Here is a 26,143-nt window from a genome sequence, read left to right as displayed (position 1 = left end):
ACTCCACTTCCTTCAATGGGACTCGGCTCTAAGTCGGCAGAGATGCCGTAACATGTTACAACTTCACAGAGGGAGCAGTTAGGGAGCCTCCTGACTCCACAAGGTAGAAGGACGTGATTTTCTGGGAGAGGAGGGTTTGCTGACTAGGGAAACTCCTCTGAAGCAAAGAGCTCAGACACTGACCAACAGAAGGAGCCACAACCACCTCACACGTGTATGATTCATAAAAAGCCAATTGGTTCGTTACTTTATTACATTTTAGTGATTTCTTAAAATAAATATAATTAAAGAATATCAAACATACACTGAGAAATAAAGCACACAGGTGAACAGCATGGGAACAAGAACGTTAACTCAGGACCCTTCAGCACTGAGCTTGGGAATCACCTGGCCCCCACTATGTATTTACAAGACAGGGCTGCCACTGTTGCGGGACTGACAGACCGATGTGCCACCGGGGGACGGAGGGTGGAGACGGGGAGGAAGTGGGAAGATGGCCCACAGTTCCTTCCTGTGTTTCAGAGCCTGTTCCCTCCTTCCCGAGGTACAGAACTCACTTACCTTTCATCCTAATGTTAGGAAGCAGCCACATCTGCCTTTTTCTAACAATCTTAGTGTTTTCTGCAGTTCGAGATAAATTCAAGTAATACTCCCAAGGAACATGTGCAAAACTAATGTAAGTGACTCCAGGATCTTCGGCAGTTGAGCTGAAATCAAGGCTCAGAGCGGCTGGTCAGGCACACAGCGTTGGCAGGACTGCGGCCGTGAGAGGACCAGGAGGGGCAGGGCACGCCCACCTCCCGGGAGCATCTGGTCGGGAGAGGCGTTAATGACCATCTGGACCAACATGGACAGAACCCGAAGCTGTTCCACTCACTTGGAGTTCCAAAATAACTGCAAATAACCACTTAAATTGTTTTTAAATATGCAACAAAAGGATCGACCTAACTGGAGAACCGCACACTCCTCCTCTTAGGGCATGCTGCTCTTCAGAAGCAAGAATCGAGACAGATGAATCATGACATGATAAAGCCACTAAAACCACCATCAGCTTAAGTGCATCACCTCTTAAGAGAAACATCCTCAGAGTGAAAAATATTCTACTTTACCAAAATCTGCCTTTATTAAAGTGAATAAATCATTAGAGGACTATCCAAAACTCCATGAGCGATGGCTGTAATTTGCTCAGTCTGCCTACTTCCACTCGGGCAGACACTGGCTGACAGTACCACTTGCCACCCTCATGATCACGTGCCAGCAAGAAATCATCTCCACGTCTGTAAACGTCATCTTAGCAGAAGACAGACTTTGCAGATTTTCAGTGCTTTTAGTGAACTGGTATTTTCAGTAAACGTTTTCTGAGCAGCAAAGAACAAGAATTTGTTTTCAGAAATCTTAGAACTGGATATAAACATTGGCAGTAGACACAATCAATAAATATCATACAATTTCTCAAATGAACAAGATTTCCCCAATTTGAATTCTTTTCCTAAAGACATTCAACCACCCTGACCCAAGACCAAGCGTCGGCCCCACTGCCTCACAGGATTACAGTCGGCCAGCACAAGGGGCGTCGGGTCACGTGCAAGTGGGGAGGGGGCAGGAGGTAAGAAAGCGAAGGAGATCACTTTCCATTCACAATGAAGAGAACTTCAAGTATAGGGTCTACGGCCTGGAGACCCCACCATACGTACACCCCTTGTCTGACCCTCCATGGCTGGCAGCGGCAACGGCATCCATGAGCCACTCAACACAGTGCCTCCTCCTCCTCCTCCCAGCATCCTGTGTGTATGCCTGGAGCCAAGGGAGGCACCTCTGCTGTTCACCAGAAGCCTCTCCGGAAAAGGTCTGTGACTACGCACACTTCGTACCCCAATGGATGAAAATAATAAATACGAATCCTGTCCACACATCCTTCAGACTCGCCCGCCGGCACCGGTGTCATTTACGAGTCTGGGTCTTCTTTGGCACCGCGGGCCGCTTGGGCTGCCACAAGTGGTTGTGAATTGTGAGAGCGTCCACGCTGACGGACATAGTTTTGGCTGGGATCAGGTTAAACTGTTTTCGATCTGAGCTGTATTTATACAGCTTGTCAATCATTTTCTTGGTGATGCTCTTTGGCCCCGTGCCAGTTAATTTGTAGATCTCTTCAGTGTCAGGATAATAGCAATAAAGTGCTCTGAACTGGCAGCCGGCATCACGGAACAGTATGATGTAGTGGTTGGCGTCACACTTCTCTAGCTCCTGTATCGAGGGGGTAAAGGAAAAGAGAGGAGGGCTTGAGAGTTACACCAGCAGTTGGAGCAGCTAGGGCTCCCCGCTTTCAAGAAGGCCTGCCCACACCCTGGCCCCAGTCTTCCCATTCCGACTGCCAGCAGGGTGGCACCCACCGCTGAGACCTAACTTAGGCAGTCTAGGCTCGAGAGGAAAAAGTGCTTTTAAAATTGAGTGAAAAAAATCACAGAACACCATGAGCCACCAAAGAAACACAAGTCAAAACCCACTCTGTGGCAGCACAGCACGTCCACTAGGAGGGCCACAACTAACAAGAAGATGGCAGCCAATATGAGGGGGTTGTGCAGACCCCGGAGCCCCCCAAGCAGCTGGAGGAACAGAGATCAGCTGGACAGCCACTCCAAATGCTAAGCATAGAGTGACCCTGTGGTTCAGTGGTTCCTGTCTAAGGCAGAGACTGGAGAAGCTGAGCAGCTACATAAAACCTCGTATGTGAATGTTTACAGCAGCAGGATTCATCATCATCAAAAAAGTAGAAAGCCAGACGTCCTCCACCTGGAGAACAGATCAACTGTGGCCTTTCACCATGATGGAGGAGGATTTAGCCATGAGAGAGTATGAGGTGCTGGCATGCAAGGAACATGGATGAGATGAATTGTGAGGCCATGTGGAGAAGACGGCCCCGAAAGGCCACAGGGTATGGGGTCTTCTTCATGGGATGCATCCGGGAGAGGCCCACCCAAGGACAGTAGGTTGAGGGGAGCCAGGTAGGGTATGGCTACATGGACAGGGTTTCTCTCCATGCTGGAATCAGAGCTGATGGTCGTACTACTGTGCAAACAGGAGGCTGCTGAGCCCACAGGGTGGGCCTGTGGTGCGTGGACAACACGCCAGCAAACCTGAAGTAGCACTATGGGTATTCATGACAGTAACCACTGTGCTGGCTCTGAGCGGCAGAATGTTTTCGTGCTAAAGCCTAGTTTAACTGTCTACCCCACACCGCTCCCCACCGCGGGTCTCAGAGCCCAGCGTCCTCCCACGGCCATGGCCACGCACTGCCATCACCCGCTCTGCCCCACGTGCACCGGGCTTTTCCAGAGGTTACGTGACAGGCGTTCCCAGAACCAGCTACCAGCAGAAGTGAACAAGGACCCAATCATTTGCTATAAAGTCAGGATTTTAAAATATTTGTAAAAGTGTAAAACAAAGCCACTGTTCTATTTTTGCTTCTGGAAATACACTCATTTTTCATAAATACATTATTAGTTTTATCAGTATATAATGAGCTTGTTATGGACTCCAATAAATCAACACACAAATATGTATTTTAAAAGATTAAGAGGGAAAACCAGAACCCAAAGTGTATACAATATTAATTTCGACTAAATAAAAACTATGTTTAAGCACAAACAGCAAGATGTGAATGAGCAGCACCTGTAGACCCTAAGCCCTCCTGCCCGCCCTGGCTGGCAGCCCGTCATCGCCTTCCCTGCCCTCCCTTCCTATTCCTGCCCCCACTCTCATCCCCCTCACTTCTGTCCTCAGCCCTCCCCTGTCCACCCCTGCACTCACTTCACTGAGAGCAAAGTCAGGGTCCCTCCACCGACAGAGGCCCTGTGGGGGCTGCCCTGTGCCCTCGGACCTCCCTGAGCTCCTCCAGCCCAGCGGCTCACCACCACCGTGGTGCCCGCGTGCATGCCCACAGCACCCTTTCCCAAACGCAGACAGCCACTTGCTGGGGAGATGGCCCCAGCCAGCCCACTGGCCTCTGCAGCCACCCACCCCCCCAGCTCTCCCTCTGCCCTCCGGTGACTCCTCCAGGTTACTTATCACTTCCCTGCACCTGGCATAGGCCAAACGCAGCCACCACTGCAGCTGTAAAGTTTTATGGGGACAGAGCTACGCCTCTGCATCCAGTCTGTGGTGGTTTTCACTACAACAGCAGAGCTGAGCCCTACCTGGCCTCTTCCAGAATGAGTCCATGACTCCTCTCCTCTATCAGGGACTGCCTCACACTCTAGACGGTCAGCTTCAGAGCTGGACTTTCAGTTTTGCTCGCTGACTGATGCAGTGCAGCGTGATAACAGCAAGGAAGAGGCATCCCCCACCTGCATGGTGCAGAGGGCATCACCCGCCCTGACGGTGCCAGTCAGGCTAAGGACATGCAAGTTCTAATCTTTTTTTTTTTTTTTTTTTTATTCATGAGAGACATAGAGAGAGAGGCAGAGACACAGGCAGAGGGAAAAGCAGGCTCCATGCAGGGAGCCTGATGTGGGACTCGATCCCGGGTCTCCAGGATCATGCCCTGGGCTAAAGGCAGGCGCTTAACCGCTGAGCTACCTGGGCATCCCGCAAGTTCTAATCTTGACTCTGTTTCCAACTGCCTTGCAGATCATCTTCTTGCTGAGACCCTAATCATCCCTCCTTTAAAGTGACCAAGGCCTGACAGCATTTTCACAGCAGATGAAAGAAAGGCAGCGAGTGCTCAGCACAACAGAACCAAACAACAAACACTTTGCCCCCTACCTTCCATCTCTCCAATGATCTGAGAGCTGAAACTGGAGCCAGGCCTGCCACCTCGCCGCCCCTGCATCCCTCAGGACACTCCTGCCAATTCCTTCTATCTCCACCCAACACCACCTGCCACAGGCCTCAGAGCACAGGAACCCGGCCCCCTCCGGTACCTACAAGGCCCCCTGCCCTCCACTAACACAGATTGTACTAGCTCTCTCCACCTGCTTCACACCAGAGGGCCCCTTCCCTAGACTCCGGCTCTGTCCCCAGGGCAACACCTGGAGTGTGGTTCGTCCCAAGCCTGCTCTTCCTCAAGCCATCCCTCCTCCTGCACCATGGAGCACTGTACAGACAGCTCCTGTGCCATCACGCTCTCCCATATGCCAACCACAGGGCTACCTGGCAGGAGTTTGAAGCCAAACCAAGCAACACCCACATGTGTGAATAATGAGGTTCCATTTTAGGAAAGGCCCCTAATTTACAAATATCCTTCATTCCACATAAAAACTTGGTGGTTAATAATATTGTATGCCAACTAGACTTCAATTAAAATAAAGAAAAAAAATTTAGTGCTGATGTTTGATACTTGCCTCTAATATTGAATTCTTGTGAGGTTCGTTCACTTTTCCTGCTAAACAGCAGTGAGAAATGGCATTGTGTATAATCGGTTTGTTTGATTTGCTACTGGGCTCCTTAAAGAGCTTGGGACCTGTGAAAACAGGCAAGATTCCCAAATTATACTCTGCGCACATGCACTTGCACACGCACACACACACATATACACACATGAAAACCCCAGTTTCCCAGAACCAAGTGGCAGCCAGGCTGGGTCAGTGAGGTCAATGTTTTTAGAAAACAGAACGTTAAGAGCCCACTTCAAATCTGTCTGAAAGAATCCATTCCGAGTTGCAAACTTTAAATTAAGTAAAGGGTCAAGATAGTTATGACTTTGTCCCCTTTCTACTTCACTTACTTTGATATATAAAGGAAAACACCCAGGAACAGTAAATGTTGAACATCTAAGGCTCCCAGTGCTAAGGACGCTCCTGGGTGGGGCCACAAGGACTGGGAGGTTACAGAGGTGCCAGGGCGCCAAGCAGGGACCAGGCAGGGATGCACCCGTGACGTCTGTTACCTGTATACTCGGCCACAGAGGCGAGAGAGGATGCTGCCGACGCTGTTTCCCAGTCTCTATCCGTGCTCCTGCTGGGGTTGCGGCTCAGCGTGGGCAAGGCTTCCAAAGATTCCACTCTGCGGAAGGAAGGGTGGGGTATGGATGGTCGTTGGAGCCCTTCGCACCCCCACCCACCCTGACCTAAGCCAGGAAGGAGTGGCCATGTGGAGGAGACTTTGGCAACCAGGCAAGTGACCCCACCAGTCTGCTCTGCCTGCGCAGCCCAACTACAGCCCTCGGGCAAAGTGCAAAGTAGGACACCTCAGGTAGGACCAAGTGACAAAGCAGAGACACTACAGGGACATCAACCTCCATCGGGGGTCCATCCAGGGCTCCACCCCCACAGAGATGGCAGCAGTGCTGTGTCCCTGCAGCTGGGAAAGCTGGAGGACAGAGTTTGGGACATCTGTGCTGCTGACACACAGGGGACAAGACCTCGAGAAGGAAGGAGATGGCACAGAGTGGGCGGAGCCCCAAACCCCAGGTCTCGACGATGCTCTGATCCTTGACAGGCTTGAGCACAGCAGAAGCTGGTGGGTGCTGCATGCGGCTGCTCACAAGGAAGCAGGGCTGACGGTGAAGCCAGCCCAGGTGACTGGTCAGTAGGACAAAACCCCAAGCAGGATCCAGAGTCCCTGAGATGTGGCCTGTGCAAGGTCCCAGGGACAGCAAGCAACCAAACACATGAAGAGGGAGGATGGTGTGGCCATGGCCATAGGACGATACACAGAGTAAAGGACAGAGAACAAACGGAGGCCACACACATGGACGAAGAACAAGGCTATCAGCAGGGGTACTCAGGCACCTGAGCAAACAGTGGTCCCAACGAAGTCCCCAGCACATCTACCCAAATTACTGTTCGGTCACAAAGGGAGGTGTTCCCGGGCAGCAGAAACTATCACCTTCAACAGGCCGAGGAAGCACAACACGCCTGATGGGCTGCTTACCAGGGGCACATGGCACAAACCACACCCCAGGGAAGGCTAGTGGGGGGCGCCCATCACAGTGCCTGGCCTGCACTTATCAAAGGCATCAGGGTGGGGGTGCCTAGGGGGCTCAGCAGTTGAACGTCTGCCTTAGCTCAGGTCATGATCTCAGGGTCCTGGGATCGAGTCCCGCATCGGGCTCCCTGCCCAGCAGAGTTGCTTCTCCCTCTGCCTCTCCCTCTCCCCACCCTCCCCAGCTTGTGCTCACTCTCTCACTGGTCTCTCTCTCAAGTAAATAAAATCTTTAAAAATAAAAATAGAAAAAAAAAAAAAAAAAGGAGTCCCCATGAAACCATCACAGAACCAGAGCACATAATCGCTCCCCATGTTCACCCCTTACCGCTGGGAAGGCGTGCCCCCAGAGTGCACACTCTCAGGCTCGGTGGTTGCTGCAGAGGCCAGGGACAGGCTGGATCCCGACTGGGCCCGGCTCAAGTGGTCGGCTGCGGGGACAAGAGAGCTGCCTCAAGGCCGCCGCAGGCCCCACCCCTGCCACGAGCCCCCTACCCCCCACCTTGGGCCCCCTACCCCGCACACCCCACATACCCAACATGTGCCCACTTACAAGTTGAGGAGCACTTGGTCCCGGAATCGCTGCATGACTCCTCCCGATGGACGGACTTGGGCCGCGGCTTCTTCGGCTTCCCTTTCGGCTTCCCCAATCCCTGCTCCTCTAAAATCTGCTGCTGCTTCCTGCGCAGGTACTCCTGTTTGATGAGTTCCCGCCGCGCCTTCTCCTCCTCCTTCCGAATCCGGTCTTCCTCCGCTTTCCGCCTGTAGACACAGCGCTCCGTTCAGAGGGCCGGCACCTGCCTGCATCACTGCACCCCCACACAGTGCTGCGACCCTCGAACAAGCACCCAGAGCCCCGGACCACCATGTGAATCAAGGGCGGTGAGCCCAGAAGCTAGTAAACCAGAGCTTGGCCTAGCCCTGAGAGGTGGTGGGATGGGGCCGAGGGACAGGAAGGGGAACCTGACCGTCAGGGGCGGGGGGCCGGGCAGGAGCCAGGTTACCGGGCCTCGTCTCTCTTGAGCTCCACCTCCGCCTCCAGCTGCTGCTTCCGCACACGCGCCTCCTCGGCCTTGCGCTGCTGCTTCAGGAGGAAGGCCGCCCGCTTCTTAGCAAGCTCATCTTCTGCCTTCTGCTCGTCCTACAAGCCGGCAGTAGCTGTCATCCATGGGACACGGCCCCCGACACCCCTGCACACTCCCCGGCAGCAGATGTGTGCGCTCAGAGAACAGGTTAATGCACGGTCCACTCATGTTCTCACCTTTTTCCCTGAGGATGGCCCATCTCACAGATGCTAAAACACTAAGGAATAACCCAGCCACCCAGAAAACAGCCCCATCCATCACCTATTTGTTCCCTACTGAGTCTGGTTTACCTCGGTTTCCACACACCAACTGACCCCTGAAGTGATACTTATTCAATTACATTTTTAAAGCATTAAGCAAAGGGGCCTGAGTGGTCGAGCATCTGCCTGTGGCTTGGGTCATGACCCCGGGGTCCTGGGATCGAGTCCCATATCAGGCTCCCTGCCTTCTCCTTATGTCTATGTCTCTGTCTCTCTCTCTGTGTCCCTCATGAATAAATAAATAAAATCTTAAAAAAAAAAAAAGCATTAAGCACTAAAGCCTGCTTGCTTGTGAGAGAAGACAAACCCTATGCCCTGAGGGGAAAAGACACGCAAACCAGAAGGGAAGCTCCCACAACCCACCTCCCCATTCTACCTAAGAAAACACTATAAGAGGAGATCCCCGGGTGGCTCAGTGGTTTAGCGCCTGCCTTCGGCCCAGGGCGTGATCCTGGTGTCCCAGGATTGAGTCCCGCATCAGGCTTCCTGCATGGAGCCTGCTTCTCCCTCTGTCTGTGTCTCTGCCTCTCTCTGTCTCTTAAGAATAAATAAATAAAACCTTAAGAAAGAAAAGAAAAAAGAAAAGAAAAGAAAAGAAAAGAAAAGAAAAGAAAAGAAAAGAAAAGAAAAGGAAAGAAAAGAAAAGAAAAGAAAAGACTACAAGAAAGGCAGAGACCAACACGCAGCCGCCCCAGAGCTATCCTACCTGCCCGGCTGCTCTCACACTCGCCGTGGAGGCCAGATTCAGCCCACCATCGGCTCCCGCGGAGCCCACGAGCTAAGAATGTTTACATTTCATTAAAGGATCAGAAAACCATCAAAAGAAAAAGAACACTCCGGCACATGAAAATTATGTGGGATTCCCATTCGGGGCCTATCCAGCACTACAGCCTCATAGGCACACAGCCACGTGTGCTCCAACAGGCACTGCCCATAGGTACTTCCAGTGGAGTCAGGTCCTGGTGACAGAGCACGCAGGGCTCGCCAAGTGACACTTTCCTCCCAGGCCCCACTCTGACCGTAAGCTTCTAAGGCACCCGCATGACCAAGGACAAGAGAGGACACCTGACACCACCTAACACAGACACCAGCAGCAGTTTACCTTGAAGAAGAAGCCGACCCCTGGCTTCTGATCACCTTCGCTGGTGAGATCCACTGAGCTCTGGGGGCCCTCTGTCTCTCCGTCCTCATCAGGGGCCTTTAGGTCTGAGAGGTCCACTTCAATGAGACTGGCCTTGCCCCTCGGGGGCTCATCTGCAGGGATATTCTCCTTCCCTGAGACAGCAGGGGAGCTGAGACCTGCCTCTTTCACGCTGCTGTCCAGAACTTCTTTGAGGCTCATTTGTTCAGACAGGATGTTTGCGTCTTTGGAAGAAGGCGAGACAAATGTCCGCTGGTTGCTTTCATCATGGAGCCTGTAGCTGTCAAAGAAGCACTTCTCATGAGGGTCGTTTCCAGGCTCGGCCACGCTGTCCCAGCCTGGGTCAGAGGGGGTCCGAGGGGGGAAGGACCGCAAGTGAGGGAGGGTCTCTATACTGGGTGTCGGGGTCTTGCTTCGGGAGGAAGCCTGCTGTCTGTCTCTGGGTACTTTCAGCTCAGCCGGTCTCCCTGAGCGGGAGTTTCGGCCCTGACCCTGACCAAGACGAGGTGGTTTGCGGTGACCTGTCGTCCCAGGGGGAGAGAGCGGCTCCACGAAGTGGATCGCCGTCCTGACCTTCTGGTCCTGGGTGTTCGGCTTTGTGCCCGGGGCGGGGGCTGCAGGGGGCTTCATGAGCAGCTGTTCCTGCTGCTGCGAGATCCTCAGGATGGCCTGCTGCAGCGTGCTGATGGTCTCGTTGAGCTTCTCGATGGACAGGTCACACTCACTCACATCCACCGCCTCACCAGCATCTTCCAGCAGGGCAGCGGAGAGCACTTTGGTCTTTTCCAGCTCGTGCAGGGTGGCAGGGGCTTTCACTTTATGCTGAAGGAGAACCAGGCTCTCTGTGTCCACGTCCGGAGACGGCAGGACGCCTTCCCTCCCCTCCTCCTTCAGGAGGAACTCTTCCGTCCTGGAAACTCCACCATCAAAGTCCTCTCCATTGTGCTGGGCATAGTCCCCCGTCAAGTGGTCGGGCTTCCGGGGCTGGGGGGCGCTGTCGGCCTTCCCCTTCTTGACCACGTGCAGGAAGGCGGCCTTCCCTAGCTTCAGTCGCTGCCGGGCAGACAAAGCCTCCATCTTCTTCTTCTGCGCCTCAATGGCCCTCCGCTTCTCCTCCAGCTGCATGTGGAGCTGCACCAGCTCGGAGGCCAGGAGGCTGGCATGCTCCCTGCTCTGTCTGTTCGGGCTCTGCTCCCTCCTCTGCTTCCACGTCGTCAGAGGGGCCGGGCAGCTCTCCGAGGCGTCAGGCGTGGTCTTCTGGGAGCTGCTGGTGCTGGACTTGGTCTCACAGCTGTTGAGCCTCTGGAGCTTCCGCTCCGCAAAGCTCGTCATTCGCACACTGCCGCTGGCCATGGAGACGCTGCTAACCTGAGACACGGTGCTCAGACATGGGCTGGAGCGGCCACTAGCATCGTCCTTGTCTTCGTGCTCCTTCACCTTCATGTCCTCTTGCAGCTTTGCCGACTCCTCCTCACCGATATACCTGCCCATGAGCACGGGGTGGTCCTCGCCAATGAGATCCTGCTCAGCTTCGTCCAAGTCGGCCACATCAGAGTCAGAGTCCTGCCTCAGGACGGGCCACGGCTCTAGGTCGTGGGCGCCAGGGCTCCGGGCACAGCCAACACAGAACCTGCCCTCGCCATCTTCATCGGCTCTGGCTACGTGAAGAAAGAAGCCGTCAGTAGACTGTCCCTGAGGTAACAGATCGAAACCACCAGTGGCCAGAAGCCCACCGCGGCCGTCCCCTGCCGCCTGCGGTCCTGTCTCAGTGGGCACAGGATCCATGCCCACAGGCAGCTCTGGACAGGGGATCGGAGTGAAAGTCCTACTCAAGTCACGGCTGCCGTGACTGCTGGGCGCCCTTTTGCGCACCAGGGGCTGGTGGCCCTCACTGGGCCTCTTGGACGTGAAACTCCGTGGCCGCCCCTCTCCACACTCTTCCTCCTTGGCGATGGCCTGCTTCTCCTTGGCTGGCCTGAGCACAGCCGGCATCAATGGCTCCAGGAAGAAACTGTCAGGCTTACTTTCCAGCGTGTCTGCAAGTCTGTGGGGAGACCTGGCACTTGTCGGCAGGCCCCGCTCACCGCCATGGGGGGCCACATCCGTTCTAATGATGGCCACAAGCTCTTCGTCCTCATCCTCGATATCAACATTGTTCAGCAGGCTTTGCCCATCAGCCTTCAGCGTTGTGGGCTGTGGCTGGTTCTGCGGAGTCAGGTTAATGACATTAGAGGCCAAACTATCCTTGCTGATGGAGCGGGCCAAGCTGACGCTGTCACCAGAGCCAGGGTCCATGTCACAGCTGGCAGCATGATGCAGGGCGAAGGGTGCTGGCTGAGACACAGGCCTGCAACGTGGGAAAAGCAGCCCATTGGACATGCCACTGTCTATACAAAGGGTGACTCAAACATACTGGGTGATGATGCTAGTTACGGAAAGAGAGTACAAATCTCAAGTCTAGGAGATTTAAGCAAACCCTTTCCCAAGGCGAGGGACAACCAGAGACCAGCTTAAGTGTGGCAATTCTCAACATTTAGGTCCCGGGACCCCTTTACACCCTTAAAAGTCTGGGCCTCAGAGAGCTTTTATTATATATTTATCAATATTAATATTTATCACACTAGAAATTAAAACTGAGACTTTTTTTAAAAAACGACTAAAGATTACAATAAACTAGTCTGAAAAATTTCATATTTTTGGGACACCTGGGTGGCTCAGCAGTTGAGCGTCTGCCTTTGGCTCGGTGTGATCCCAGGGTCCTGGGATCGAGTGCCACATCGGGCTTCCTGTGGGGAACCTGCTTCTCCCTCTGCCTGTTTCTGCCTCTCTTTGTGTGTCTCTCATGAATAAATAAAATCTTAAAAAAAAAAAAAAAACATATTTTGTAAAATAAAAAAGTCTACAGCATGATACACTTTTATTTTTTATTTATTTTTTTAAAAGATTTTATTTATTTGTGACAGACACAGAGAGAGAGAAAGAAGCAGGGACACAGGCACAGGGAGAAGCAGGCTTCATGCAGAGAGCCCAATGTGGGACTCGATCCCGGGACTCCAGGCTCAGGCCCTGGGCTGAAGGCGGCGCTAAACCGCTGAGCCACCCGGGCTGCCCATGACACACTTTTATAATTGTCTCTCCTGTTGGCCCAGACGCCCACGTGTGACCCTGATTCAGCCCTGTCACAAGAGTGAGACCAGCAGCGAGCACCCCAGCACCACCAGGAACCGGTGGTGACCCGCGGACCCCTGGGTGGGTCTCCGCGAGCCCAGGGGCCTTGGACCCCACGTGCAAAATTGCTGTCAGCCTAACGAATGCACAGAAACTTATCTGAAACACAGAGGTCACCTGTTCTTTTTTTCTGGCCATGCTACTGCTGCCCCCCGTGGCTGCCCGTCAACTCGGGTTAAAGAATTGGACCGGTGTCGTTGATCTGCATGTAGAGGAAAGAAGGTGTTTGATATTAAGTGGCTGATTTCATAGCATCTGCAGTTCTTTCAACGTAATAACCATTTCTAAGGAAATGCACCCTAACCCAGTACCCCAGAACTGCCTGAGAAAAGCAGGTAAATCTCACACCAAAGGAAATTTCCAGTTTCAATAAGTAACACATAATTCAGGGATTAGTCCAAATCATGATATAACATAATCAGAACTTACGTAAACATCAATTGAGAAGTTCTTGCTTAGGCACAATGTAGCAACTTTATGTATACTTCATACAACTTATTAGATTTTAATGATATTCTCACTGTAAAGACTGTAATTTCTAAGGAATATCAGTATAAATTAAAATGTTTTCTACCATAATCTTTCTCACTAAAATGACTACATCACGGTAGGAAGGTTCAACTTGAGAACGCTTATTCCAATTAAGTTACAGGAGGAAGGACAGAGGAGGGTGGAGGGAAGCAGTGCTCTTACCAGGAGGGCCCTCCCCCTGCACGGCCTTCTGCTGTCTCTGTCTCAGGGGCAGTAAAGGGTGGGACGGGCTAAAGGCAGAGGCCCCTTTCCCCCTAAATGGAAAGAACAGGAGAGCATCACTGGCTGATCGGTCTGCAAGGTCCACAGCAAATGTACAATAAACAGCAGCACGAATTCATAGCAATCAACCAGGAAACCAGAGTTTCTCTGGGAAAAATTAATTCTTAAACAAGCCAAAGGAGAACCAAGAACTTCAAACCTGGGATAAATATCCCCAAAAGTGGCACTCGGGGTCACGGTGACTTGTGATCACCACCTGCCTGCCTGGGGGGGCCCTCCACTGCCAACCCCCCAGCACCTTCTCCATCACCCCTTCAGAAGGACACTGTGATTCAAACTACAAAGTGACAGGAAAAGGGCAGCGGGATGCTGACTCACAGGTGCTCAGGCTCTTCGGGGCGCAGGCGCTGCCTGGGGCCGCCCTCGGCTGGCGGCTGAGTGGGTGGCTGCGGGTCGGCCGGGCTTGCCACTGCGGGGCTGCCCAGGAAGCTGCGCTTGGTGGCGTTGGAGATTGGAATGGGAGGCCGACTGCTCTTGTGGTGTGACACTGTTTTAGCTGCACAAATGGCAATTTATAGTAATGTTCACATTATTACAGTTACTCAAAACAGAAGCACCTAAAAAAAAAAAAAAAAACCTGCAGCTTTTATAAGAACTAAAAATAATGTGGGACTCCTGGGTGGCTCAGTGGTGGAGCATCTGCCTTCGGCCCAAGGCATGATCCCAGGGTCCTGGGATCAAGTCCCACACTGGGCTCCCTGCAGGGAGCCTGCTTCTCCCTCTGCCTGTGTCTCTGCCTTTTTCTCTGTGCCTCTCATGAATAAATTAATAGAATCTTAAAAAAAAAAAAAAAGAACTAAAAATAATGCAACTTTTACTTGAAACCAAACTTCTCAAAAAAACTGGTTTCAAATTCAACAAATGTATCTTGCAGTAATGAATACTTCAAATATTATACCAAAATTAAAAGCTACACCGCAGATTAGAGCAAGAAGTGGTGAAGCTGACTGGTGTCTCTGACCACCCCTCCACTGACCACTGCGGCTGTCCCGGGCTCAAGACAGTACCAGTCCACCTGTCCCGGGAGAAGAAACCAAGGATGGGCGGCTAGGGTACTGAGGGCAGTCCCCCTCCCCACAGGAGGTGCTCCCACATGCCCCACCTCTGGGCCTGAGGCAGGGTCTGTGCCTGGAACCAACCACCCAGACAAGAGTTGTCACCAGAGGTGAGCACCCACAACCCCGAGGTAAGACCACCCAGCACTGACCCCAGAATCTGACCCCTCAGGGACAGACACCATTTACTCAGGAGCCTCTGTGCTGGGGACAAGGGACACTGGAGATGTCCCAGACAGCTGGACGCAGGTGAGAGTCCACACCGACACCCTGAGGCCCAAAGCATCACTGCTGCCCTTCCAGGATAGGGAAGCAGAGGCTGACCAAAGTCCAGCTGCCAAAGGATTGCCTGCTTACATCCGGGGATGAACATACATGATAGCCAAAGCAACAGCCACACGGTGCTAGGAATGCTGCGGGGAGCCCGAGAAGCTGCGCCCCACTCCAGCCCCAGCAGTAAAACACAACTCCTCCTAATCCCATCGGGGGACAGTGACCACCAGCACCCCCTCAAAGACCCAAAGGACACAGAGCCATAGACTCTATCTCCAATTCCCAAGGCTGCCTTGGAAGCAACCAGCTGGGTCCTGGCCAAAGTCAGCCAGGAAGGAAGGCCCAAGTGTAGCTGCACTGGCAGAAACATGTACAGCATCCTCTGGCCTCAGGCTCTGAGCACAGGTGGCCCCCTAGACTGCCAGCAGGCAAGCAACACCTCAGAACCAAGACCGGGGGGCCCAGGGGTCAAGGGCACCCAGGTCATCCCATCCAAAGTAAAACACAAACTGTACCACCCAGGGCCTGCATCCAGCAGGAGGGTTCTAGAGGTGACACAGGGCGATCTGAATCCTGCTCCTGCCTAGTGACACAGATGCCGTAAAGGGGGCACAGAGAGCTCCTCCACAGGCCCAGGCACCGCACTCCAGGTACCAGAAGGAGAGCCACACGGTCTACAGGTTCCAGTGGCTTCAAACACCACACCCTGGGGCACCTGGGGGGGGCTCTGTCGGTTGAGCATATGACTCTTGGTTCAGGCTCAGGTCACGATCTCAGGGTCCCGGGATTGAGTCCTGCATCAGGCTTTGCACTCAGCAGGGAGTCTGGGATTCTCTCTCTCCCTCTGCCCCTCCCTCAACATGTGTGCCGTGTGCACACGCTCTCTCCCCCCCAAAAAAATAAATCTTAAAAAAAAAAAAAAAAAAAAAAGGCAAAATAAGCCCTGGCATGCACTGGGCATGGCAGAGACCATGTGCCTTGACCACAGGACACCTAGTGTCTATATCCAAAATGATTTGTCCCGAGCTGAGCACTGTCACAACACTCCCAGTAATGAGGGCGAACTGGCCATCAAACACGCACCCCAACTGTCGGCACCTCAGGCTGCCTGTGACCTCCACCACAGCCCCAGCAGCCCTACAGCCCCGCAGCCCCTGCCTAGAGCCAGCCACGTGCTGGCCAGCTGATAAAACAAATGCCCAAGCTGGGTGAATAGGTGGGTCAATTCAGAATGTGGAAAGGTGCTGCTGGTCACTGCCAGCCAGCCAGCCTGTCATCAGATCCCAGCACACTGACACATGCATGAAGGGCCAGAGGTGGGGGGACCCATACGCAAGAGGCAAGAGGCAGGCATGCGGCCAGCACAGAGCCCCTCAGAGGGCACCAGTCCTCGAAAAGGCCAAATGACCACTTGGTAGCATGTCTACTCTACCAAGTTCAACTGTGGGAAGACCAGTGACTCACGTTGACAGACATACACACACATATATTGCTTGGAATCTGCCTCTCCTTTCTGCAGGGCTCAGCCGCACCTACAGCCAAAAGCTCATGGCATGACCTGGCTGCCCAGCACCCACACGGCCAGCATCAGACCAGGACACGCCTTACAGAGAAAGGGGCCGGGGGGGAGGGACCGTCGTGAGCCCCGCTGTGCAGACCACATCCCAGAGTGAGCCTCACACGCGCTCCCTCTCCCTGCACTGCTGCCTCCAAGCCTCCTTCCCACTTGGTCTAACAACCCACCTCCCATCCTTCAGAGGCCAGCCCTTCCAGGTCAGAGCACACGTCACAACACCCTACGATCAACACCCTGCAGTTTCCCATCTGCAACTCCTGCGCTGGCTCTGCTCCAAAGGTGATTCTCAACCCTCGCTGCCGGGGGAACTCCCGTGGGGGTGGGGGCAGGGGTGGGGGATGCTGAGATGCCTGGGAGAGCACGGCAAGGTCCAAGGCACAGGGAAGGGTCACGGGCAGTGCGTGACTGCACAGGACATGGTGGGGAGGCAGGCAGGTGAGGTAGCCCTACTGGCAGAGGCAGAACGGGCTACCGGGCTCTCAAGGAAGACATGGTGCTAAGGGTCCTGAGCTGGGTGGCAGTGGCAAGGGGGGTACCACACCTGCCTTCTCCCCCCAAAACCCCCACACTGTTCCACTATCCCACAGCCAAGCTGCTGGGGTGTCTGCTCATCACTGCTGTTTTCACTAAGTAGGCTGAGCATGTTTCCACAAGTTTATCAGGCACTTGGAGTACGACTCTGCTGAGCTACTAGTCTTTTGCTCATTCTTCTATTCTTTTTTCTTACTGATATGCATGAGCTTTTTACATACTCTGGGTGCCAGGGATATGCTCTGGGTGCCAGGTATAGGTTCTGGGTGCCAGTTATACTGGGTACCAGGTATACACTCTGGATACCAGGGATACACTCTGGGTGCCAGGTATAAGTTCTGGGTGCCAGGGATACGCTCTTGGTGCCAGTTATACTGGGTACCAGGTATACACTCTGGACACCAGATCTATGCTCTGGGTGCTAGGAATATGCTCTGGGTACCAGGTATAAGTTCTGAGTAACAGTTATACTGGGTACCAGGGATATGCTCTGGGTGCCAGTTATACTGGGTACCAGGGGTATGCTCTGGGTGCCAGTTATACTGGGTACCAAGGATATGCCTGGGTACCAGGTATAAGTTCTGAGTACCAGTTATACCGAGTACCAGGGATATGCTCTAGGTACCAGGTACCTATGTAAATTTTGTAAGCATCTTCTCCCCCTTGTGACCAGTTGTTTTTTTTTTTAACTCTTTATCTTCTTTCAATAAAAGGAAAACCTTAATTTTAATGTGGCTGTATTTCTCATTATTTCTTTTGCCACTTTTTTAGATTCTTTATAAGGACTCACAAAGACATAAAGATACTCTCTCATCCTATCTTCTTAAATCTTTATAGATTCTCAAATGCTGGCAGATTTATTTTACCCATGGTAAGATTATTTCTTTCTCGTGGACAAGAGTGGAGCTTCCCAACTAAGGAGGCTAATCAGAACCATCCAGAAGCTCTTCTCCAAATAAGCTGGGATTCTGATTTTACAGGATAAGCACAGGCCCAAAGCCACACTCCTCTGAAAAGCTCTTGGAGTAACTGCTATGGGCCACAGTGCAAAAGCAGCAGACAGGCAGTGAAGACAGCAACATAGCTCTCCGTATTCCCAGGAGAAAGCACTTCAACACCATGTCATATGGAAAGGCAGAGACCCACGAAGGGGACCTTCTCTATCTGGCATCTCTCGGACAAAACAGCTACCAATTCCCAGAAGGTTTGTCACTCACCATCTTTCGGTTCCTGAACATCCCTGGGCTGAACAAAATCCGGTTTGACGTTCTCAAACCACCAGAAGAGCTCAGCAATAAAAACCATAACGTTCGGCTAAAGGAAAACATACAAAAACAAGGATCCGTAAGTAGCTTATTCACTAATGGTTTTAAAAAATGTGTCTTTAATAATTCACGGCTACCTTCAACACTAAGGGAGCATACAGCATGTCTTCTAAGGTGAGATAGAAGCATTTGTTCAGATACTCATTTGAGAACTCTCTTAGAAGCCGGATGTTGTACAGGCTGTCAGCCATCGACGTTACCTCCTTCAAGCATATATCTGACGGATAAAGAGAAAAGTACGATTTATCACAAAGATGGTCTCCACCCTAAGTGTGCATACGTGTATGTATGTTTAGTTCTGCCCTGAACACATTTTAAATGGAGGGAATGGTAGTATTTAAAAGGGTAGCACTACAGACTTAAAGATCACAGTGAATACAAGTGACACTAAATACAGAAAGGGAACACTCAAGAAAAAGATCTGAGCATCTCCAGGATCTGAATTTAACTGTTAACATCTAAAAAGCCTAAGAGAAACTCTCCATGATCTAAGACTGGGGCTCTGGAATAGACGGCCCCCACCTTGCAGTTTATCAAAGGGCCTTGCTGCACGCTAGTTAATGTTCTACCAAGCTTCTTTCACCAACTGGAAATCCTCTGCCTGAAGTGATCTCCACTGGGGGGGTGAGGGGGGCGGAGCACAGAACAGGAAACACCAGGCTCTCCAAGGAATAATAGCAAATACTACTGATCACAAAAAAAATCAGGAGACAACACCCAGCAGAAGTCTCCCTCCGTTCAAAAGGTTGGGACTGCAGCTCCTGGCATCTGGGGTGGGACAGTCTATCATGTACATGGCTCTGCAGGGGGCCAGACCCTCCAATGAGTAATTCCTGCTTGGGTGTCAAGTACTGGGAGAGTGGGTGCTGGGGGACAGGGCGGAGAACAAACACCAGGACACAGCTCAGGACTAATGCAGAAGGAGCTGCGCTGAGCGCTTATGGTGGTTCTGCCACAAATACACCTAAATAAGAAAACAAGCTCAGAAGTATAACTACTAAAATAATAATTTCAATAATTATTTCTAGAAGCACGACCGTGGTGTGCCACAGTCTCTGATGGACAGGGCCTGACACAACACCCTGCACGGTCAACTCTCCAGAGAAACCTTGAGAAGCTGGGTAACTGAGCATGCTGATACTGCTCAGAAATGCTTCCTTACCTTAAATTCTGCTTATGAAATATTAGGGTCAGATACCCCAGTACCCTCCACACAGATGGAAAAAGTGCCTACCATACCTTATCTGATTCAGATATTTCCTCTCAATAATAAAATACTACCGACTGTATTGAAGCCCACCCCTACCCCCCCTCCTGCTGCATGACCCCCTCCCACATGGGTGTCAACGTTGCCACAAATGCTGTGTGCCCATCAACACGACACTGCTGACCTGGCTTTCTTGAGTTTTACATATAGGAGAACACACTCCGCCCATCATTTCATAGCCTGTTTTTCCCCCAAACTCAGTTTTAAGTTTCCAAGACATCTATGTTGACAGGAGCAGATTTCATCGTTCATGTGAATGGCTATACAGCATCCTACGATTTTCACTATTACGCTGGGAGAACCAAATTTGTGTGCACTCTCAGCACTTGCAACACTCCAAGAAGGGGCTGGCAGGACCAGGACCTTCGCTCTGCACACCTGGCCACCTGCCCACTGCCGCCTGCCAGCACCACCTGGGCAGGTGTGAAATCCTCCCTTCCAAAATGGCACATCGCTGGCCACTAGTATGGGGTCATTCTTGACTTCCTCTTCTACCAGAAGCCTGTTCTTTCTCCCAAGGTTGTCCATCTTCTTCTTAATTTGTACAAATTCTTTACTCATTGTGGTTACCAGAGGATTTATATGATGATCCTTTAACGTATGTCTGTTCCAAATATTTTTTAAGGATATTATTTATTGCTTCATTTTGTTCATACTGTTCCTTTGTCGGCATATTGAACTATATTATGATTAAATGTAATCTTTTCTATTGCTCGTGCTTTTTTGTAATTTCAATAATCCATCTCAACACCAATGTCCTAAAAATATTTTCCTGTATTATCCTCTCAAAATTCCAAAGTTTTGCTTTTCAGGTGTAGGTCTCTCACCCAAGGCAGGGGCGCCCACCTCAGGTGGACTGAGGCCACACAGCCTCCCCCACGGACGGCCATTCCTCCATGGCACTCTGCGCCTCACCAGCACCAGGCCCCTGGAATGCCACCAGTCTGGCTCCTCCAGGCCATGTGATTCTCCCAGGCCCAAGCCACCCAGTGTGGCCAATGTAAAGTTCAACAAAACTTGGTCTTTACAGGGACAAGTACCCACATTCTTATGCTTCAAAATCAACTTGCCTGAAACTTGCAATAACCCACAACAGAATAATGAACCCATGGATTATAATCCACTGGATACAACAAGAACCTGTGAGGCCTTCCTGATATAAATCAACACACGAGCAGTGGCGGGAAGACTACACCCCCTGCAGCACAGGCTAACAGATACATGTGAGAGGACCACCAGCAGAGCAAAGCCTGATGAGAAACAGGCTTTCAATCTGAGCCCCTTCCCCAAACTACTAATAAAAGCAAAAACTAGTGGTCTTAGACTGGAGAAGCCCGGCAACACCACCTGACCCAAGGGCTCACTGACACTGGGCCCACCCTGGGAAGACACACCCCTTCTGGGGCATTCTTGCTGAGAACGCAGGCCCTGACACTAACCGGGAGGACATAACAGACCCAAACAAGGGACACTCAACAAGCTAAAGAAGCTGCTGTACTCCTGGAAAGGTAAAGACCAAGAAAGACAAGAAAGACTGGCAACCGGCTGCAGATGACAGGGCGCTGCAAAGAGGCTGGACACCTGCTCGGGCAGCGGGTTGGGCTTGAGGCTGCACGGGGAGCAGCGGCGGTGGGGAGAGCACCGGGACGCCTGACAGAATCTGAGGGGACCATGCCTTAGTGCGTCAGCTTTCCCGGTACTGCCTCCAAGTCTTTCTCCAAAGGCTCAGATGAAAACCTAACAGCAAGAACATCTGGTAAAGTACAGCAAGCATTCCTTGCACCTCCTCCTGTAAACGTAAACCTATCCAAACAAAATGTTACAAAACACTAACCGTGCCCCTTTGGCCTCCACTTTTCCACGAGAATTTTTACGGTACTTTGTCCATTTCTGTAAAAATACATTTACTGGACTGGTAACAAACAATCCAAGGAAATCACAATCTGTACACCGATTCTCGGCATCTAAGAATATAGTTTAAATCTTCTTCCAAGGACCATAAACAGACCCTCCTTGTTCAGGACTCAGGGCCGGTGGCTTCCAGAGGCAGGACTGTGAGGGCAGGACCCCGAGGGCAGACTAGGTAGATGGAGCCTGTCTGCAGCAGGCTGTCCGGGCTGAGAACCTGCCAGCTCACATCCCATCTATCACAGGTGGCCAGCGGCTTCTAACAGACCGTTTCCTGCACATTCTGAACTTGTCCACGGTAAGTTCTCCCGCCCTCCTGTCCCCTCACTTTTCCACCTCTTCTCACCTGTTGTCCACTTTGCTTTTGAGATCTACTCTCGGGAAGAGCTCTCCAAAGCTGCCTCCGGCACTTGAACAAACTCTTAAATATCAGTAGCCACATCTTATCTCCAAGAGTCCATGTGTGCCCAGTTATGCTGCACACCTGTATCTGACCCTGTCTTCCCGACAGTCTCTTCCAGCACCCTGTCCCCGGCCACAGGTTCAGGGCCCTCCCTCACCTCCCGTGTTTTCTCCTGCCCTCCTGCACGGCCTCTGCTGACTTGGTCTCGCTTTCAGGCTGGTGCCCTCCTCAAATGTCTGGGGATTGGCAGCCACCCAGAGTCGAGGGTAAGAGGGCCGAAAGTAGGCTTTGTGGTGAGGCGGCAGGCAGGCCCTCTTGGGGGGCCGTCAAAGGGCAGCGGCTGTGAGACTTCTGCACAAGGCTGGTGTCTGCAGAGGCGAATCCTTCCCCGTTGTCTTTTCAGCACTGCATATGCATTTATTCATTCAATGATATAAAAACTGTCAATATGCCATGAATGATATAAAACACATGTTCACTTAAAAAATTGGTAATACAAAGAAATGCTGGTAAAAATCAAATGTCTTCAAGAGCTTTATTTTATCCCACTTGATATGATGAAAGTAAGGAAGATGAGAGGGAAATTACAATTTTTTAAAGTATAAGTGACATACAATATCTTATCGGTTTCAGATCTAGAGCAGTGACTCAACAATCACAGACATAAAACGCTCATGCGGGGAGTATGGTCACCAACTGACATGGCACTAGGCTGTTGCAGCATTACTGACTGCACGCCCTGTGCCCTACTGCTCACCCCGTGACTTACTTTCTAACTGGAGGTTTGCCCTCCTCACCCTTCACCTATGGCGCCCACCCCCCCTCAGCAACCACCACTTTGTTTCTCTGTATTTACCACTATTTCTGTTTTGTTTGGTTTTTCACATTCCCCACACAAGGGAAATTATATTTCTCTGTCTTATTTCACTTAGTTTGATACCCTCTAGGTCCACCCGTGTGGTCATGAATGGCAGGATTTCCTTTTTTTCTATGGCTGCATAACATTCCATGGTGTACAGGTACCGTATCCTCTTTATTCATCAATGAGTCCTTCCCCATTTTGAATGTAAGCCGACTGACACCACGGAGCTAATGAAGACAAGTGGCTTCCCGGGGCAGGCAAATGGAGAGGAGAACCAGCTCCACCTTCCAGTATGAAGAAGTCTACACAAGGCCTTGATTTCAGCATGCCACCTCAGGCCTGCCTGTACGTGAGACATCTGAGCCTAGAGCTGTGTGCTCAGCTACCCCCAGAGCATACACTCATCTCCCAAGGTCTGTGGGGAGATCACCACTGCCTCATGGAGGCGACAGGACTAGTCCGTCATTGCAAGAACCTCCACCAAGTCACCGCTGTATCCCACGTCCTTCACACGTCCATTCAGCTGCCTTTCCTGGATGTACAGGAGGGCTGGCCTGCTTCCCTGGCCTGAGCTCCTCTGCTGCTCCGTAATTAGGTGCTCGATGCTCCAGATGTGTCCTGCTTTTCTCCAAGATGGAATCTGCAATTCAGCTCCTTTGTGTCGGGGATTTCTGACCACCGAAGGGGAGAGAAAGCTACTACTCCTCATTCTCCTTCCTTCCACTTTCTCTGGGCTTCTTTCCTAATGCACTAGATCAACCTAGTTCATTCATTTTTGAGATTCCTCATTTTCCAGAATGTGCCCTGAGGCCATGCGTTTGCCTTTCCCGGTGGCCTGCAACTGCACACAAGCTCGGGTGTGTGTTGTTCACTCGTTATGCAACAAGCGTCTACTGAACATGGACCCATCCCAGGCACGAGTGACATGGGTGGGACGTGTCACTGAACAAAACAGATAAACACCCTGCCCTGTGGAGCGCACACAAGAGAACCCCACTATGACTATGGCTTTGGTCCACAAATATTTCAAAGTATCTTCTTTGGTTTTTAAGCATTAAAGATTTGGAGAAAGATTTCTCATTTTACTGCATTGTGGGAAAGGTATCCATTCTCTGCAATCTGTTGAGGTTTCTTTCGGGGGTTTAATCAAGTCCATTTTTTACAGACAGCCCCCACCCCCACCCCCTGGGTTGCTTATTTTAAAAGAGCGTCTGCTGTGGCAGTGTGTGTACTGGACCAATCCTGTTCATCGTGTCTGAATCTTCCATGGTCTTCCTCCACTCATATCCGTGGCTCCATTAGTCAGTGTCTGTAACTGAACTCAGGACTGTGACATTTTTAAAACCTACACTAATGTGCTGTTGTTGGACGCCACAAGGCTCAATCAACACCGCCACATCCTCCCAAGCTCCCACCTCCTCCTTCATGAGAACTCTTTTTTTTTTTTTAATTTTTATTTATTTATTATAGTCACAGAGAGAGAGAGAGGCAGAGACATACGCAGAGGGAGAAGTAGGCCCCATGCACCGGGAGCCCGACGTGGGATTCAATCCCGGGTCTCCAGGATCGCACCCTGGGCCAAAGGCAGGCGCCAAACCACCGCGCCACCCAGGGATCCCAGAACTCCCTCTTGCTAGACATTCATGGACAGGTCAGAGGAGCAGGCCAGACACAAGGGAAGCTAGGAGCTGTCTGCGCTGGTGAGCCAGAAGGCAGACCTGAGAAAGACCCAGAACACAGAAGGCGACACAGGGAAGTGCCAGTACACACTGAACCACCCCACTCCCCCATCTCTTAGGGTTCCACCCTTTATGTCCTTCGTCATCTTGAGCATCCTGTGTTCTTGTTCCAACACTCCTTTTCACCCACACCTGGGTGCCAAACCTGCATGTTGTAACTGCTGGTTCTGCACAGGCTGTTTCTCCACATGGCCCTGCTCTCCCATGAGCTCATCTTCAGCAGGGGGTAGTTACTTTCTGTGGGTACGTGGTGGCCCTGGCTCCTAGAGGTGCCCCATAAGCACAATTCCACTCTCCCTCGTGCCCCACCTAAGACTTCCACTAGTGATGGGCTTAGTTCAGGAAGAACCTTCCCGTTGCCACACAGGCAGCATACGTATCAACCCCTTCGTGCCCCTGATGCACGCTGGCAGCTGTTTCCTCAAGAAAGACCTTCACGCCAGGCCTAGGGCCACAGTCCTCAGACAAGCCTCCTGTATCTTTCCATGGCCAGTACGTGGGCCTTTCCTAGTCCCTTTCCTGGTCTGGTCACAATGCTCACAAACACACACGGGCACGGGCCCGAGGCCAGATGAGCATGAGAGGCCTGACAGGGGTCAACTCAGGATTTTCACTCCATGACAGAGACCCTCTCTGGAACTAGAGACTCTCCCTTTCTTTCAAGTTCAACTATCGTTTTAGCTACAAAAACTATATAATCCAGCACTATTGTAGTTGAGGCAGGACCAACTTCTGCTCCATTCCCTGGATATTTCACAGGTAGGGTAGTTGGCTGCACAAGCTCTTGGCCTGTATCTCCCTCCCTCTGAGAGAAAGGATGCTTAGCAAACATAAATCAGAATTCCTGTGCCCAAGGCCCCGGCAGGCATCTGCTGTCATGGGGTTCCCTGCTCTGCCATCAGGCTGTGAGTGCCTAAGAGACGCACTGGCACTGTAATGTCACCAGCCTAACACAGGAGTCGTTCATGATCAGATTCTGCACTTTCCCAACCCCAGACAAGATTCTAACTGGTTTTTGTTCAAGTAGGACGTGGAGCCCAACACAGGGCTTGAGTTCACAACCCTAAGATCAAGACCTCGGCTGAAATGGAGAGTCAGATGCTTTACCACCTAAGCCACCCAGGCACCCTGCTGCTAGAGGTTTTAAACCAATTGTAGCAAGACAGACAAAATTCCAACCCTTCCAAAATGTAAGAAAAGTCACATACTTAACACTTTACCCAAATACTTTCAAAGTCCAATTTCTCCATGAGATAAAAGAATGCAAGTTAAGTATAAGCACATCATCCTCGTACTTTTTTTAATCTGTATGAGAATATCCCAGATGGTATCAAGACTGAGTGTGCTACTCCCCATCTTTTACATGTTTGGACCAGTGTGCGTGTGATGCTCCTGGAGGACCCAGGTCCACTCCAGGGGAAGCTCTGCACTCACCGTCCAACTTCATGTGCTCTGGGCAGTAGTAGTGGACCACAGCCAAGAGAGCAGCCCCGTCGCTGCCGTCCCTCATCAGGTCCTCCAACAATGGGAAGTAGGGTGGCTGCCTTGTGGACAGGTGCTCTCGGCGATAGCGCACCTGCAGTTGATAAAAGGAAAACAGTCTGCACATGATGTGCCTTCACAACGACTGATGTTATTCTGAGAACTCATGTAATGCCTACTGGATGACGGTCAGAACAACGGCAATCACATGGGAAAAGCTCGAGAGTCTGGATGACATCCTTTGCCTTGAACACACATGCCAAGATCCAGGGAA

At 51.6% G+C, this 26,143-nt stretch overlaps 1 protein-coding gene across 7 annotated transcripts in view; it reads right to left on the bottom strand.

The window, feature by feature from the left end:
• Positions 1–1,098: 1,098 nt before the first annotated feature.
• Positions 1,099–26,143, bottom strand: part of CAMSAP1 (calmodulin regulated spectrin associated protein 1) — a 63,778-nt gene continuing 38,733 nt past the window's right edge. For 6 of the 7 annotated variants that reach the window (XM_049114354.1, XM_049114355.1, XM_025475735.3 and 3 more), the window contains 13 exons: positions 25,822–25,963; positions 18,286–18,425; positions 18,101–18,197; positions 13,767–13,944; positions 13,329–13,420; positions 12,753–12,837; positions 9,369–11,754; positions 7,926–8,062; positions 7,475–7,683; positions 7,250–7,352; positions 5,885–6,000; positions 5,340–5,458; positions 1,099–2,244 (listed from right to left, as the gene is read on the bottom strand). In XM_049114354.1, coding sequence (XP_048970311.1) covers positions 1,942–2,244; positions 5,340–5,458; positions 5,885–6,000; positions 7,250–7,352; positions 7,475–7,683; positions 7,926–8,062; positions 9,369–11,754; positions 12,753–12,837; positions 13,329–13,420; positions 13,767–13,944; positions 18,101–18,197; positions 18,286–18,425; positions 25,822–25,963 — 4,107 coding nt within the window. In that variant the 3' untranslated portion in view covers positions 1,099–1,941. Of the gene's footprint in view, positions 2,245–5,339; positions 5,459–5,884; positions 6,001–7,249; positions 7,353–7,474; positions 7,684–7,889; positions 8,063–9,368; positions 11,755–12,752; positions 12,838–13,328; positions 13,421–13,766; positions 13,945–18,100; positions 18,198–18,285; positions 18,426–25,821; positions 25,964–26,143 lie in introns of those variants that run through there. The other variant, XM_049114359.1, reaches the window with a different exon arrangement.

Source organism: Canis lupus, chromosome 9 (genome assembly GCF_003254725.2).
Source record: "Canis lupus dingo isolate Sandy chromosome 9, ASM325472v2, whole genome shotgun sequence".
NCBI lineage: Eukaryota > Metazoa > Chordata > Mammalia > Carnivora > Canidae > Canis > Canis lupus.
This window is presented reverse-complemented; position numbering and strand designations above follow the sequence as displayed.